Source organism: Lonchura striata, chromosome 29 (genome assembly GCF_050655825.1).
Source record: "Lonchura striata isolate lonStrDom1 chromosome 29, ASM5065582v1, whole genome shotgun sequence".
Classification (NCBI taxonomy): domain Eukaryota; kingdom Metazoa; phylum Chordata; class Aves; order Passeriformes; family Estrildidae; genus Lonchura; species Lonchura striata.
Window position 1 is genome coordinate 1,543,942 of NC_140731.1, and position 16,178 is coordinate 1,560,119.

General features: G+C 44.4%; 1 protein-coding gene across 2 annotated transcripts; it reads right to left on the bottom strand.

The window, feature by feature from the left end:
• Positions 1 to 3,606: 3,606 nt before the first annotated feature.
• On the bottom strand, positions 3,607 to 10,854 carry HOXC6 (homeobox C6). Of its 2 annotated transcripts, none has more exons than XM_085562839.1 (2): positions 8,334 to 10,854; positions 3,607 to 6,459 (listed from the first exon to the last, which is right to left on the bottom strand). In XM_085562839.1, the coding sequence occupies exons 1-2, from the start codon at positions 8,737 to 8,739 to the stop codon at positions 6,044 to 6,046; spliced, it is 822 nt and encodes a 273-aa protein (XP_085418965.1). In that variant the 5' UTR covers positions 8,740 to 10,854; the 3' UTR covers positions 3,607 to 6,043. The 2 variants fall into 2 exon arrangements, with proteins under 2 accessions (XP_085418965.1, XP_021402659.2); XM_021546984.2 differs by having other exon boundaries at positions 3,607 to 6,435; positions 8,334 to 10,845.
• Between the last annotated feature and the right edge of the window lie 5,324 nt (positions 10,855 to 16,178).

The window sequence follows — 16,178 nt, forward strand, 5'->3', positions numbered from 1 at the left end:
GGGAAAAATGGGGAAAAATGGGGAGGAGAAAGAGGGAGAAGGGAAGGAAAAGGGGGGAGAAAATGGGGAAGAAAAGGGAAAAAGGGGAATGGGATAAAAATGGGGAAAATTGGAGAAATGGGGGAAAACGGGGGAAATTTTAAGAAAGGGGAAGGGGTGGGGGAAAAGGGGGAATAAAGGGAAAAAAGGAGGGAAAAAGGAAATAAAGAGAATAAAAAGGAGGGAAAAGGGAATAAAGGGAGGAAAAAGGGGAAAAAAGGGGAATAAAGGTGAAATAAAGGGGAAAAGGGGGAATAAAGGGAAAAAAGGAGGGAAAAAGGAAATAAAGAGAATAAAAAGGAGGGAAAAGGGAATAAAGGGAGGAAAAAGGGGAAAAAGGGGAATAAAGGTGAAATAAAGGGGAAAAGGAGGAATAAAGGAAAAAAATGAGAATTAAGGGAAGGGGGAAAGGAGGAGGAGAGAAATGGGGCAAAAGGGAAAGAAAGAGGGGAAAGGGGGGGAACCTCACAAAAAAATTTAAAATGCAGAAAAATCGCGGGAAAAACGTGGGGAAAACGTGGGGAAAACGGGAAAATCACGGGGAAAAAGGGAAATTCAAGGAGAAAAAAGGGGAAATCAAGGGGGAAAGGGAAACTCGAGGGGAAGAAAGGAAAACTCAAAGGGAATAAAGGGGAAATCAAGGGGAAAAAAGGAAAATCGAGGGGAAGAAAGGGAAAAACAAGGGGGAAAAGGGGAAATAGAAGGGGAAAAGGGAAAATAAGGGGAAGAAAGGGAAAATCAAGGGGGGAAAGGGAAAATTAGGGGGGAAAAGGGAAAATCGAGGGGGGAAAAGGGAAAATTAGGGGGGGAAAGGGAAATTTGAGGGGGGGAAAGGAAAATGAGGGGAAAGAAGGGAAAATCAAGTGGGAAAAGGGAAAATCGAGGGGAAGAAAGGGAAAATCAAGGAAAAAGCCAGGGGAAACCAGGAGGGAAAGGGAAAATCGAGGAGAAAAAAGGGAAATTCAGGGGAAAAGGGGAAAATGAAGTTTCTCGAGGGGGGGGAAGTTTTTACCCGGCTCAGGCGCAGCGGGGGCGGCCCCGGGGCTGCTCCGGGAATTGCGGGAATTCCGAACTGCTCCGGGAATTGCGGGAATTCCGCGCTGCTCCGGGAATTCCGCGCTGCTCTGGGAATTCCGCGCTGCTCCGGGAATTGCGGGAATTCCGCGCTGCTCCCGGAATTCCGGGAATTCTGGGAATTCTGTGCCACGGTCCGGGAATTCCGCGCTGCTCCCGGGAATTCCGCGCTGCTCCCGGGAATTCCGCGCTGCTCCGGGAATTGCGGGAATTCCGCGCTCCGGGCCGGGAGCTCCGCGCGGAGCAGGAGCAGCAGGAGGAGGAGGAGGAGCAGGAGGAGGAGGAGGAAGGCGGCGGGGGCGCTCCCGGCGCCTCCGCAATTCCCAAATTTCCATCGTTTTCCATGGAAAAGGCCGGCGGGGCTGGGGGGGGGAGGGGCGGCTGCGCGGAGGGAGGGGGAGGGAGGCAGGGATCGAAAAACTCCGAATTTTAACAAAAATAACAGCGGGGGAGGGGGTTTCCTCATTTTTACCTCTTTTTCCTCATTTTTACCTCTTTTTCCTCTCTTTTATCTCTTTTTCCTCATTTTTACCTCTTTTTCCTCATTTTTTAGCTATTTTTCCTCATTTTTTAGCTCTTTTTCCTCATTTTTACCTCTTTTTCCTCTCTTTTATCTCTTTTTCCTCATTTTTACCTCTTTTTCCTCATTTTTACCTCTTTTTCCTCATTTTTACCTTTTTCCTCTCTTTTATCTCTTTTTCCTCATTTTTACCTCTTTTTCCTCTCTTTTTTCTCTTTTTCCTCATTTTTACCTCTTTTCCCTCCCTTTTATCTCTTTTTCCTCGTTTTTCAATGTTTTTCCTTTCTTTTCTCCAAGTTTTTCCTCCCTTTTATCTCCAGATTTTCTCTTTCTCTCTGTTTTTCCTCTTTCATCTCCGTTTCCCTCCCTTTTTAAATCTCTTTTTCCTCTCTTTTATCTCCCTTTTCTTTCTCTTTCATCTCTTTCTTCCCCCTTTTTTAGCTCATTTTCTCCTCCTTTTTATCCCCTTTTTCCTCTCTTTTTAATCTCATTTTCCTTCTTTATAACCCACTTTGCCCCTTCTTTTTCCTCGCTTTTTTCCTCGTCTTTTAATCTCCTTTTCCCCCTTTGTAATCTCCTTTTTCCTTCTTTTTAATCCCTTTTCCCCCTCTCTTTTTTCCTCTCCTTTCCCGCTCCTTTTTCTCCCCTTTCCCCTTCTTTTACCCCATTTTCCCCTCTTTAATCTCCTTTTCCACCCTTTTTTTTCCCCTCTCCCATTTTTCCTCCTTTCCCTCTACTTTTCCCCCCTTTTTCCCCAAAAACCTCTTGAATTCCGGGCCGGTTCCTGACTCTTTGAAATTCCGCCTTCACCCAGTGGAGGGATAAAAAAAACCTTTAAAATAGATCAAAAATTAAAAATAAATTATTTGTAAATGTTATAAATAGCAAAAAAGCAAAATAAATTCTTTTAAAATTTTTTAAAAATAGAAAAATAAGTATTAAAAATTGGGGAAAAATAAAAAAAAAAATCTAAAGTCAATGATTAAAAATGAAAAATAAAACCAGCGAGACGGGGCCGGGGGGTCCCTCCCGAGCCGCGGAAATTCCCGGCGCAGATTCCCGGGATTTTCCGCCCCCCTCCCTTCCCAAATCTGGGATTTTTATTTTTTCTGGGGGCGTCACGTGCAGGGGGCGGCGGCCGCTCCTCAAATCCGTGACCCCAGGGTTGGCTTTTTATTTCTTTTTTTTATTTTTTTGGGGTTTTTTGCGGGGCGGGGCGGCAGCGGCACCTAGCGCTGCTCGGCGGCACCGCGGGATTTCTCCTTCTGCCCAAGTTTTTTATTCCTTTTTCTCCTCCTTTTCCTCCTTTTTCAAGTTGATTTCTTTATTTTCAGAATTATTTTTGATTTTTGCCCTTCATTCCAGGGCGCGTTTCGTGCGCGCCTCTGCGCGGGGTTGCTTTAAATAGCGAAATAATTTCAATTAAAATTATCTATTTTCGCCCTTTTATTTTCCTTTCTTTAATTTTCTAAATTTTCCTGTTTTTTTCTTTATTTATTTTTTCCATTTTCTTCCCTTTTCCCCTTTTCTTCCCTAAATTTTTCAAAAATTTATTTTCTGCCATTCCTTTTCCTTATTTTAATTTCTTTTAATTTTCCCCTTTCCTCCCTTTCCCTTCCCTTTAATCCCCTTTTCCTTCCTTTTAATTTTCTTTTTCTCCCCATTTTCCTCCCTATTTTCCCCTTTTCCTCCGTTTTTTCCCCTTTTTTTCCCATTTTTCCCCCTTTTTTCTCCCTTTTCCCCTCTTTCCTCCCACCCCCCCTTCCCAACCTTCTCCTTTTTCTCCCTAAACAAAAAGCACCCAAATTTTCAAATAAATTAAATAAAACCTCATTTTCCCCTGGCCATTCCGGGATATTTTTGGGCCACTCCTCCTCCAGCGCTCCAAAGTTTACATTCCTTGGATTTTTCAATTTTTATTTATTTCTATTTTCTCCCTCTCGGTCTTTCCTCGGTTTTTTTATGCTTTTAAATTTTTTTTTCTCTTTTCCCACAATTTATTGCTGCCGGCTCTTCCTCAAAGGCGCGGGGGGGGAAGAAAATCCTGGAAAAATCGGAATTTTCGACCCCCCCGGCCGCTCCTGCTGCTCCTTCCCGGCGCTTTTTTTGGCTTTTTCTTCACTTTTTTGGGGTTTTTTGGTGGTTTTTTGTGCCTTTTTTTTTTCCCTCATAAATTCCATCCTGGAGAGAGGCAAAGGATGGGACGGGGAAAAAAAACCTCCCCGGGCTCCTTTTTATTAGGATTATTTCACCTTTTTTACGATTATTTTCCTTTTTTTTACGATCATTTCCCCTTCTTTTACGATTATTTCCCTTTTGAAACGATTATTTCTATTTTTTATGATTATTTACTTTTTAAAACCAACAATTTCCTCTTTTTTTACAATTATTTCCTCTTATCGTGCCTTTTTTTTTTTTTTTTCCCTGCTTTGAGTCACTTCACCGTCAAATCTTTGCAGTTTCCTTTAAAAAATAAATCTTATTTATTTTTATTTTTTTCCCAGGGATTTCTCATTCCGTGACCTCCGGAATTCCCAGAAAATCTCCCAAATACGACAAAAATCAGCTTTTTATCCATTTTTTCGCCCCGCGTTTCATTTCCCGCTGTTAAATCCGCAATTTCCGATCTCCTCGAGGGTGAGGCTCTGGATAAAAAATGCCAAGAAATGCCAAGAAATGCTAAAAAATGACATTTTTTCCCCTCCCTCATTCCCTGGAGAGCTTTTTATTGGGATGAAATCGAGGGAAAAGGGGTGGGGAAAAGCCTCGGGGCGCAAAACAAACCCCCCAAAAATCATTAATTAATTAATAAAACCCACATCCATCATCAATAAATCACCGATAAATCACCGATAAATCATAAATAATAAAAGAGAAGGCGAACTTTTCACCCCCCGGGGGATAAAAAAATAAAAAGGAGGGGAAAGAAGGAATCTCGGAACTTTGGAAATCCACTTTTTTTTAAAATAATGGGAATTCCCCGAACAATTGCACGAGACTCGCCCAAGGAGACAAAGCAAAAAATGTCTTTTTTTTCCCTTTTCCTCCTTATTTCCTCCTCCCTCTTAATTTTCCCCCATTTTTCCCTTTCTTTTTTTTTTTTTTTTTGGAACGGCGCAGGAATAAGGAAAAGACGAGACCGGGGTGGGGTGGGGGAGGCGATTTTTGGGGAGGAAACGCGAAATAAAAAAATGAATTTTCCAGCACAAGGTTCCCACTGAAGCTCAGAGGCCGCTGGGGCAACTTTTCAAAAATAATATTCCGATTTTATTTCATTAAATACTCGACAGAAAGTCCAGTCCGGACTGGGGGACTTTATACATGAGAGGGTGTAACACAAGATTTTTCAATTTTATTTATTTTTTAAATGTTTTTCGCCGCTTTTTTTTTTTTTAATTTTTTTTTTATTTATTTATTTATTTCTCTCTACCTCTATGAACTCCATTCACTTTTTTTTGGGTTTTTAATTTTTTTTTTTTTTTACCTTTTTTTTCCAACATTACAGCGCTAAACATAAATATAAATACAGGTACCACGAACACAGAGAAAAATATTCACACAGAAACCGTCACAGTTTGTGGATGCGGTGATGAGCCCAGGTAGCTGCTTAAATACGAGGAGGAAAAAAAGGCGATTTCGGGCCGAAAAAGCGCTTTTTTATGGCATTTTCGAGAGGAAAATCTGGTTTTTTCTCACCGGGAATCGCTGAGGTTTGGCGGGACAAGCCGGGGGCGGGGTCGCCTCCATTTCTGCCCGGTTTTGCCCCAATTTTTGCCCAGTTTTTTGCCCGATTTTTGGGGTGGGGGGTGCGGCCGGGATGAGGAGGAGAAGGGGGAGATTTTGGGGGGGGGTTCGTGGGTTTTTGAGGAGCTCTCTCAGTAATTAATTACTTAATTAATTAATTCCTCCTCGTTCATTCATCCGTTTATTTCTCCGCATTAATTAATTAATTTCTCCACATTCATTCCTCCGCATTCATTCCTCCACTTTTTTCATTTCCCCCCCGCTTTTTCTTTTGTTTTTTTTTCCACTTTTACCTTTTTTTTTCCCCATTTTTTTCAGTTTTTCTTCACTTTTTCTTCACTTTTTCTTTTCACCCCCCACTTTTTCATTTTCCGCCCCCACTTTTTCACCCCTCCGCACTCACTCCTCCACTTTTCCACTCCTCCTCTCTTTCACTCCTCTCTCTCCACTCTCACCCCGCCCCACCCTTTAATTTCATTTATTTCCCATTTCCCCCCGCTATCCCTCCCTCCCCGCCAACATTTCCCCCACCCATATAATTATAATTTTTAATCATTCCCCCCCCCCAACGATAAATACCAGGAAGGACCAAAAAATAAAAATAAAATAAAATTTAAAAAAAAGGGACGAGGAGAGGGGGGGGAAGAGGCAGGAAAATCAAATCCATCACTCCTTCTTCTCCTCCTCTGTCTCATCGCGCTTCTCCTCCTTGGCCAAGCTGTCGGCGGCCGCCGCTCCCCCTCCTCCTCCTCCTCCTCCTCCTCCTCCTCCTCCTCCTCCTCCTCCTCCTCCTCCTCCTCCTCCTCCTCCTCCTCCTCCTCCTCCTCCCGCGGCTCCGGCCAGCGTGGAGCTGAGGTTTGTCTCCTTTTTCCACTTCATGCGGCGGTTCTGGAACCAGATTTTGATCTGCCGCTCGGTCAGGCACAGCGCGTTGGCGATCTCGATGCGGCGCCGCCGGGTCAGGTAGCGGTTAAAGTGGAATTCCTTCTCCAGCTCCAGCGTCTGGTACCGGGAATAAATCTGGCGGCCCCGCCGGCGGTCGGCCCCGTAACCGACTCCTAAAGAAGCCGAGACAAAACAGACTAAAACCCGTCAGAACGCAGCGCCCTCCGCTCGCCCTGCCCCTCGCCACCCCCACCCCGCCGCCGAAAAAATGAATAAAAAATGAATAAAAAATGAAATCACAGCGCTCCCCGTCCCCGCGGGCTCCGGCCGTGCGGTTCAAGCGTTCAATTTGGGGGGTTCGGGCCGGGCTTTGGTGCGTTAAGGATGGGTTTTATGGGGGTTAGGCCGGGCTTCGGCTGTTGTTGTTTGGTCTGGGTTTTGTGGTGTTTAGACGAGGTTTGGAGAGTTTTAACCTGGGTTTTGTAGGGCTTCAGAACAGGTTTTGCAAGGGTTTAGCCCTGATTTTAAGGGGTTTAGCCCAGATTTTAAGGGGTTTAGCCCAGATTTTGCAGTGTTTTAGCCCAGATTTTGCAGTGTTTTAGGCTGGATTTTGAGGGGTTTAGCCTAGATTTTGCACTGTTTTAGGCTGGATTTTGAGGGGTTTAGCCTAGATTTTGCACTGTTTTAGGCTGGATTTTGAGGGGTTTAGCCCAGATTTTAAGGGGTTTAGCCCAGATTTTGCAGTGTTTTAGCCCAGATTTTGCAGTGTTTTAGTCCAGATTTTCAGGGGTTTAGCCCAGATTTTGCAGTGTTTTAGTCCAGATTTTCAGGGTTTAGCCCAGATTTTGCACTGTTTTAGACTGGATTTTCAGGGTTTAGCCCAGATTTCGCACTGTTTTAGACTGGATTTTCAGGGGTTTAGCCCAGATTTCGCACTGTTTTAGGCTGGATTTTCAGGGTTTAGCCCAGATTTCGCAGTGTTTTAGGCTGGATTTTCAGGGTTTAGCCCAGATTTCGCAGTGTTTTAGGCTGGATTTTCAGGGTTTAGCCCAGATTTCGCACTGTTTTAGACTGGATTTTCAGGGTTTAGCCCAGATGTCGCACTGTTTTAGGCTGGATTTTCAGGGTTTAGCCCAGATTTCGCACTGTTTTACACTGGATTTTCAGGGGTTCAGCCCAGATTTTGCAGGTTTTAGCCCAGATTTTGTGAGGTTTTAGGCCATGTTTTGAGGGGCTTGGCCAAAATTCTGCGGGGGTTCAGCCCAGATTTTGCAGGTTTCAGCGCGGATATTTGGGGGGTTTAGGCCAAATTTTGAGGCTTTAAGCACAGATTTTGGTGGGGTTTTAGCCCAGATTGCGCAGGGGTTTAGCTCAGACTTTGCAGCTTTAAACACGGATTTTCAGGGTTCTAGCCCGGATTCTGTGCTATTTTAGGGATTTTGCGGGGCTTTGGGCCGGATTTTGAGGAGTTTTAGGCCAGATTTTGAGGGGTTTAGCCCAGGTTTTGAGTGTTCAAGCCCTGATTTTGCGGGATTTAAGCCCAGACTTGCCCTGGATTCCCTGGATTTGGGGGAGCCGGGGACGGCGAGGAAGGGGCGGCTTCCCCCCGGCCCCAGCTCGTGCCACCCCCAAACCCTAAACCCCCTAAAAAACCTCCTAAAAACCCTAAAAAAAACCCTAAAACCCCAACCGCACAAACTTTACTCCTCGCCCTAAACCCCGCTCGTATTTACTTCCCCCGCTAAACTCGGCGAGCGCAGCCGGCCGCGCCGCTTTAGTTTTATTTCCCTATTTAATCCCACTTTACGATCGCCGATATTTCACCGCCGGGCGAAACCTTTTAATTAAAACCGATCCTAACAAGCCAAACCCGAATAAAAAGCCAACCGCAAACTGCGCGAAATTATTGTTTTTATGGCGCCATAAAAACCCCATCCTACCGAGGTGCCGAGGAAGGGAGGGGACGGCTGGGGAAAGGGTGAAGAAGGGGAGGGGGAGGAAAAAAAAGCCATAAAACCCTCCGAGTTTATTTAATTTATCCCCCGCGCGCCACGAGCCGTAAAAAACTTACCACTGTGCGAATTCATGCGCTGCATCCAGGGGTAGATCTGGATGCCGGATTTCTGCTCCTGAGCCGCGCCGCGGCTCTGCTCGCTGGGGAAATCCTGCGCGATGGAGTTGGCGGCGCCGTGCGCCCCGACCGAGCTCTGCCGGCAGCTGCTCAGCACCTCCTTGTCCTGGTAGAAAGCGTTGGAGCCGTACTCGTAGGGCGAGCGGCCCGAGCCGAACACCACCGGGTTGTCCTGGGGCGAGTAGAAGGGCGAGGAGTAAATCCGGTTCTGCGCCACGGCCGCGCCGTAGCCGCCGAAATGCCGCACGGGGTCGTAGCTGGAGTTGAGCGCGGCCACGTTGGGCAGCACGTCCTGCCCGCCGCCGAGGTGGCACGACAAGGACGGGTTGGTGAAATAGGAATTCATCGCCGCTCCGCCGTGCTCTCGGGCCTTTTGGGCTTGCTTTTTAATTTTTAGTTTATATATTTTTTGGAAATGTTATGATTTGGGTTGTTCTCCGCGTTCTCGCCGAGGGGGGGGGGTTTTGTCCGTGTGGTTTGTATTTTTTTTTTTTTTTTTTTCTCTCTCTGCTGCGTTCGTTGGGGTCGTTCTGTATTTATTTTTTCCTTCTTCTTCTTTTTCTTCTTTTTTTAAAATATTTTTTCCTCTATTTTTCCGCTGTTTTCCTTTTTTTCCTCTATTTTTCCTTTTTTTCCTCTATTTTTCCTTTTTTTCCTCTATTTTTCCTTTTTTCCTCAATTTTTCCCTAAATTTTTCCTTTTTTCTCACTATTTCCCCTCTTTTTTCCTCTATTTTTCCTTCTTTCCCTCTATTTTTCCTTTTTTCCTCAATTTTCCCTTTTTTCTCACTATTTCCCCTCTTTTTCCCTCTATTTTTCCTTTTCTTCCTCTATTTTTCCTCTTTCCCCTCTATTTTCCCCTTTTTCCTCTATATTTCCCTTTCCCCCTCTATTTCCCCTTTTTTCCTCTATTCCCCCTTTTTTCCTCTATTTCCCCCTTTTCCTCAGTTTATTCCTCTATATTTCTTCTTTTACCCCCCCGCTTTTCCCCTTTATCCCCCTATTTCCCCCTTTCCTTTTCCTCTAGTTTTCCTCTTCTCCTGCTCTATTTTGCCTCCCTTATTCCTTTATTTTCCCTCTTTATTCCTCAATTTCCTCTCTTTCCTTCCTCTCTTCCCCCTCTATTATTTCTTTTATTATTCCCTCTATATTTTTTCCTTTATATCTCCCCTTTATCTCTTTCCCTTCTATTCCCCCTCTATTTCCCCTCTATATTTTCCCCTATCCCCCTCCACTTCTCCCTCTCTACCCCCGCCTCACCCCCACCAATTAATTCATTAATATCTCTCTCTATATTTTAATTTTTTTCCCACCCCCTCCTCCTCTCTCTCCCTGCCCGTCTGCCTCTCTCCTTTTTTCCCGGCGCCACCTGGGCCCGTGCGATTTCTTTTAATATTTATTTCAGTCTCCAGTTTGTAGAGGGAAGTGTAGGATTGTTATAGGGAAGGCTCTGCTCCAGGACAGACAGACGGACACAGTCAGCTGACCCGGCCCGGGCCAATGGCGAGCCGCGTGTCAAAAAGGGAAAAAATGGCTTTTTTCTGCTCGCCAGTCCCCACTCGGAACTAAGTGGGCATGGAAAGTAAGTCCGGCACCCCCAAAAAATAAAAAACACCCCCCGGGAGATCGCCGGCGGTGGGGTGTGGGTGAGCAGGGGGCTCACGGCGACCTAAAATTCCGAAAATTCACATTTTTTAACCCACCTTACTTCCTTTTTTTTTTTTTTCTTTCCCCCTCCCCGCCTTCCTCTTATTTATTTTGCTCAGATTCGCCAAAAAAAAAAAAAAAAAAAAATCATTACCTCTCTCTCTTTTTTTTTTATTTTAGCGATGCTAAATATGCTCTTTTTTATTCTCTTTTATTATGATTTTTATAAAACGATTATCATAATTATTATTCTTTCCAAGAAAGCTGCGCTTAAATATCTCGTAATAAGCGGCTCCGAATTCCCAGCAATAAATCTCAGGCGAACACAGAATATTAAGCCATAAATTACCCTCTCTCTCCCTCTTTTTATTTTTTTTAATCCTTTTATTTTCTTTTATTTTTATTTAATTTAATAATTTTATTTTATTTTAATTTTTTTTAATTAAATTTTCTCCCTTTTCCCCCCCCACCCCCCTTCTCCTGCTACGAGTTATTCGCATTTAAACAACAAAACGGGGGAAATAATTCAATTTAAAAAGAAGGAAACAAATAAAAAAAAGGGGAAAAGGGGGGGGGATAAACATGGCGACCTCTCCATGGATAACGCGGGATCGGGAGCGCTCCCAAACTCCTGGAAAAGGGCAAAAATTTGGGGGAAAAAGGGATTTTTTAGGGAAAAAACCCCCAATCCCAGCCGCGCTGGGAGCTGGGATTTCCCGTCCGCTTTTGGGCCATTTCTCCAGGTTTTGGGGCATTCCTTGGCGTCCCCAAAAAGGAAAAGTGGCGGAAAAAAGGCGGAAAAAAAGCGAATTTGGGGTGGGGAGGAGCGGCCCGGGCCGGCGATTCCGAGTTTCCGGCCATTCCCAAAGTTGGATCGGGAATATTTCCCGGCGGGGAGGGGAAATTTCCAGCCCAAATCCCCCCAAAATCCCCCCAAAATCCCCCCAAAATCCCCCCAAAATCCGCCCAAAATCCGCCCCTACCTGCAGCCCCCGCAGCACCGCGGGGCGACTCCAGCGTCCGCGGCGCTCCCAAAAAAATCCGATTTTTACGGGGGAACCCTCGGCCTCCTCCTCCTCCTCCTCCTCTTTTTTGTTGTTCAACCACCTCGGCTTTGAATTTTTAAAAAATCCCCAAAATTCGTCGGGAAAGCGTCGGAAATTCACCCCAATCCTGATTGATATTTTGGATTTTTTTTTTTTTTATTATTATTTTAGATTTTTTTTTTTGGCTGACAAAGCGAAGCCCCCGGGGGGGTTTTTTTGGGGAATATTTGGCCCCCCCAGCTATGACAGGAACCCGGATGCCAACGGATTTTATGCTCTTTTTCCTCTGGCTAACAAAGCAAAGTCATCAATGGTAGCAATAAAACCATAAACGGGACCGCAACTGGAAAAAAAACCACAAAACACCAAAAAAAACCCACAAAAAACACCCAAAAAACACCCAAACCCAGGCCAGGGCGGGGGGAAAAATCCAATTTTTGGCCCCAAAAGTGGCGGCTGGGGGGGGGGGCTCCCACCTTGGGGCGCTGCCGTGGCCTTGGGGGAGAATTCCGGGCGTTTTCCCCCCAAAATTCCCAAATTTCCACTGGTTTTTTTTTTCTCACTCTGGTTTTCCAAAATCTCCCCGGAATGTGTGAGTGGGGGGGGGAAAAATTGGGAATTTTGGGAGGATTTTGCTGCTTTCTTTTGGTTTTCCAACCCCGGGGGGTTTGGGGGAGTCCGGGAGCCCAAAATTGGGGATTTTGGGGAATTTTGGGCTTTCCCAAAGGCCGGGATGGGGGCGAGGGGCGGCAGGGCCACAACTTTGGAGGAGTTTTCCTCAAAAAAACTTCTCCTTCCAGAGCCTCCTTTTCCCTTTTCTCCAAATTTTACATTTTCCTGATTTTTCCTGCTCCTGCTGCTCCTTCCCCTTCATTTTTTCCCCCTTTTATTTCGCTTTTCTCCCCCTTTTTTTCCCCTTTTTTCGCTTCTCTTTGCCTTTTTTTTTTTTAATTTTAATTGTAACTATTTTTTAATTTAATAATTTTTATTTTTCCTCCTTTTTTCCCCTTCCCAAGGTGGGCTGGAGACCTGCGGGATGAGCGTGGGACCGAGCCGGGGGAAGTTTAAGTGTTTTATGACTTTTCTAAACAGAGGGCAAGTCCTAAAAGTCCGCTCGATTTATAGACAGCAGAAAGCAGCTGCCGGAAAAAAAAACCCAAAACACATCCACCCTCCAAACCTTGATTATTTTAGGGCGAAAAAAACCCAAAATACCACCAGGAATTTAAAAAAACCCCAAAACAAACTAAAACAAAACATCCGCCATCAGTGAAACCCCGCAAAAATCTGAATTTTAGTGGAATTTTTGACGTTTCCCACCAGGTTTTGGGCGGATTTTTTGGCTTTTTACCCCCGTTAAAAAAAAAGATATTTTGATTTTTTTTTTTTTTAAGAAAACCACGCGGCGAGGGGAAGGGGGGGGATTTGTGGGGAGATTTCTGGCGGAATTGGGTCTGCAAACAATTAAGGGAACTCATCAGCAGAAGCAAGAACAGATGTTTTATTAAAAGTGCGACACAGCGCTGGAAATATGGACAAGTCCTGCAGCAGTTGTTCTTTGTTCCCGGAAAAAAAAACACCCAAAAACAGCGAAAATCCCAATAATTTCCCCATTCCCATCCTCATATTCTCATTTTTTTTTAATTATTGTTTTTTTACCCTCCCCGGCGACGCTCGCGGGGTGAAAAAACGGGGGGAAAAACAAAGATAAAAAGGGAAAAAAATCCTCCAAAAATCAAAATTTCTTCCCCCCACCCCCCCGCCCGGCTCGCAGCGTTGATGAGCTGATTTAGGGCGGAGGAAATTTGCCTTAAAAATCCCAAATTCGTCCCAAATTTGTGCGGTCGGGGCTTGGAAAATCCCAAATCCGCAGGAATTGGGACCAAATCCCGGCCCTGTCGCCCCCTCCCTCCCCGCGGCCGCGCGGAACGGCCCCAAACCCGCCAATTTTGGGGTTTTTGGGGGTTTTTTTTTGGGTTGAATTTCACCATTTGCGGTCAATCCCGGGGGAGGGGCTCAGGTCGCGCCCCCTCCCCAAAATTCCGATTATCCGGGGGGGGTGCTGGGGTGAAAACTGGGAATTTGGGGGTGAAAACTGGGAATTTGGGGGTGAAAATTGGGAATTTTGGGGTGAAAATTGGGGGTTTTGGGACGGGGAATTTTGGGGGAGCGCCCCCCCCCCGCGGCCGCGCTGCGGCTGCGCCGCGCGGAGGCTCCGCGGGGCATTAAAAGCTTTTCTTTATTCCGAATTTTCTTTTTTTCCCCTTTTTTTCTCCTCAATCTCCGCTCTTTTCTCTCCTTTTCCCTTTTCCCCTTTTCCCCCCTCTTGTTTTTAATTTTTTCTCCATTTTTCTCGCCTTTATTTTGACGTTTATGGCGCACGTGAGCCCCTAATTTATTTATTTTTCCCTTTTTTTTCCCTGCTGAAAACTCCATTTCTTGGGGTGAAAATCTCATTTTTTTTGGGTGAAAAAAAAATCTCTTTTTTTATTTTTCCAAAATCCATCAAATTTGAGGGGACAGCGCCCCAAAAAAAGGGGGGAAAAGGGGAAAACCCCGCCAAATTCCGGGAGGAAAATTGAATTTTTTGACCTCCCGCCCAGTCTGGAGGGACCGCGCGGTTTTGGGGTGAAAACCTCGGGGTTTGGGCAGCTCTTAATTAATTAATTCTAATTAATAAATAGCCGGAATTCCCCTTTCCCCCCGGAATTTTGGAGTTTGGGGCTTTTTTTGGGTTTAAAGTTGGATTATGGCGCCGCGTGGGGAAGGGTTGGCCTGGTTTTGCTCACTAAAAAAATTAATTTTTTACCCCAAAATCCCACCCAGAAAATAATTAATTTTACCCCAAAATCACATTTCCCCCCATTTCTCCAAGCAAAAATCGCAATTCAAGTCCCTCTCGCTGATTTAATTTAATTTATTTGGAAGTTAAAGCTCCTAAGTGGATAAAAAAAGGGATTTTAGCACCCGGACGAGGCTTTTTTTGGGCCTTTTCCCATTAATTTTTCCCTTTTTTATTCCCCCCTGGAGGAGGAAATTTATTTTATTTTATTTTATTTAATTTTATTTCATTTTATTTCATTTTATTTCATTTTCAGGGTCATTTTGGGGAAGCGCAGAAAAAGTTTGGGGCGAGTCCTTGGAGTTTTGAGGCAAAAATAGAGAATAATTATTATTATAATAATTATAATCACTGGGGAGAAAAAACAGGGGGAAAATCGCTTTTTTTCACTGTTTAAATCCCTCAGCGGCTGGAAAATATTCCAGAAAAAAATGGGGAAAAAAATAAGAAAAAAAAAAAAGAAAAAGGGAATTCTGGCAAATGTCAAAACACATCCAGGGCAGAGGGAGGAGGGGAAAAAATCCGGAATATTCCCATTTTATCCCCAGGCTCCAAAGCGCTTTCAGGGTGATTGAAAGGAAATTTTTGGGGGTTTATTCCCATTTTTTGAGGGGTTTTAATCGGTGAATTTTGCTTTTAATTGGGGCAGGGGGAGGGGAATGATTTATTTCGTGATTTTTGCTCCTGCCCAGATTTACTGGCGAAATCCCCAACAAAAGAGAGGCCAAAAAAATGAAACTCCTCGCGGAAATTCCCCCAAAAAATCAAAGTTCAGCAGCAAAAAAAAAAAGTGACAAAAGGCAAAGGGACCCCCTGAAAAAATGGTGTGTTTTAATTCATTTATTTTGGTGATTAAACGCAAAAAGAAGAGGAAAAAAAGAAAAAATAATAATATTTTAATGGGTAAAACCCCGCAGATCGGGGGTTTGTCCATAGGGAATGGGGATATTCCTAAAGGGGGTGGATTTGGGATAAATTTGGGGGTTTTTGGTTAAATCTGCTGCAGGAAAATCCCATTTTTTTGGGTGGAAAAGCTGCTCAGGCAGCAGGGAGGAATTTCCGGTGGAAATAAATAAAATTAGAGCCAGGCTGGCTGCTTTTTCATTTATATATTTATATTTTTTTTAAAATAGGTTTTGGGGGGAAAATTCCCGAAAATCCCAAAAATTCCAGGAGGGGGAAATAGGAGAGGGAAGGCCGTGACGTCACAGCCACGACCGGGAGAGATTTTGGGGCAAAAATGATAAAAAATACGAATTTTTCCTCCTTTTCCAGAGGTGATCCAGAGGTGCTGCTGATGGGGGAAAAAAGGTCGAAAACTTCACAAAATTCCACGTTTTAGGCAAAATTCCAAGGTGAAAAATCGCCATTATTAAATTAAAAAAAAAAAAATCCGCTTTTTTCTTTATTTTTCACCCAAACCCGGCGGGGATTTAATCACAGGGAGCCGGGCTGGAACAATAATGGCAATAATGATTCAGGAAATAATGATCATAAAAATAAAAATAAAAATAAATCGGTTTAATCACGGTTATTTATTTTTAGGGCCGGGATGAAAGCGTTTATTTGGGGTGGATTTATGCATTTTAATCGGGCAGAAAATCCCAATATTTCAGGATTTACTTCAATACTTTCATATTTGAAAGGGGGGGGAAACCGGTTTGGGGCTGTTTCTTATCAATTTTGGAGCCTTATCGCTTTTTATGGCTCGCGGTGATTTAAAAGCTGCGAGGAGGGAACGAAAAAGTCGTAAAAATGTAAAAAAAAAAAAAAAAAAAAGAAAAGTTGAAAAATGTTTTAAAATCTTTTAAAAGTGTTAAAAATATGTTTAAAAATGGTTTAAAAAATGGTTTAAAAATTAGAATTCCTCCCCAAACCCTCCCGGGTGGAGGAGAAAGCGAAATCGAGGAGTTTTTTAATGGATTTGGGAATTTCGGGATGGGGAAAGGAGGAAAGGTTAAAGGGAAAAGTTGCTTGTAAATTGAATTTTTTGGGGTGGAAAAAGGAGATTTTGGGGTTTATCCAAGCCGCGGGGGGGGGGTTGATCGCCCGATCCCCAAATTCCCGAAAATCCCCTCAATTCCAAGCGCGGAGGGATTGGGAAAAATGGAAAATTCCGAATCCAGGCCCGGGGCGGCCCCGGCTGGCGAGTTTCTGTCACTTGGTGGCACTGTTCAAAAGCGCCCGAAACGCCCCAAAAATCCCAAATTTTCACCTCCCGGAGGCCCCGAAAACCCGGGACAGCCCCGGG

Coding starts and splice junctions, on each gene's coding strand:
- HOXC6 (XM_085562839.1), bottom strand. CDS start 8,739: ATGAATTCCTATTTCACCAACCCGTCCTTGTCGTGCCACCTCGGCGGC. Junction 6,460..8,333: donor GCGCATGAATTCGCACAGTG/GTAAGTTTTTTA, acceptor GACGGGTTTTAG/TCTGTTTTGTCTCGGCTTCT.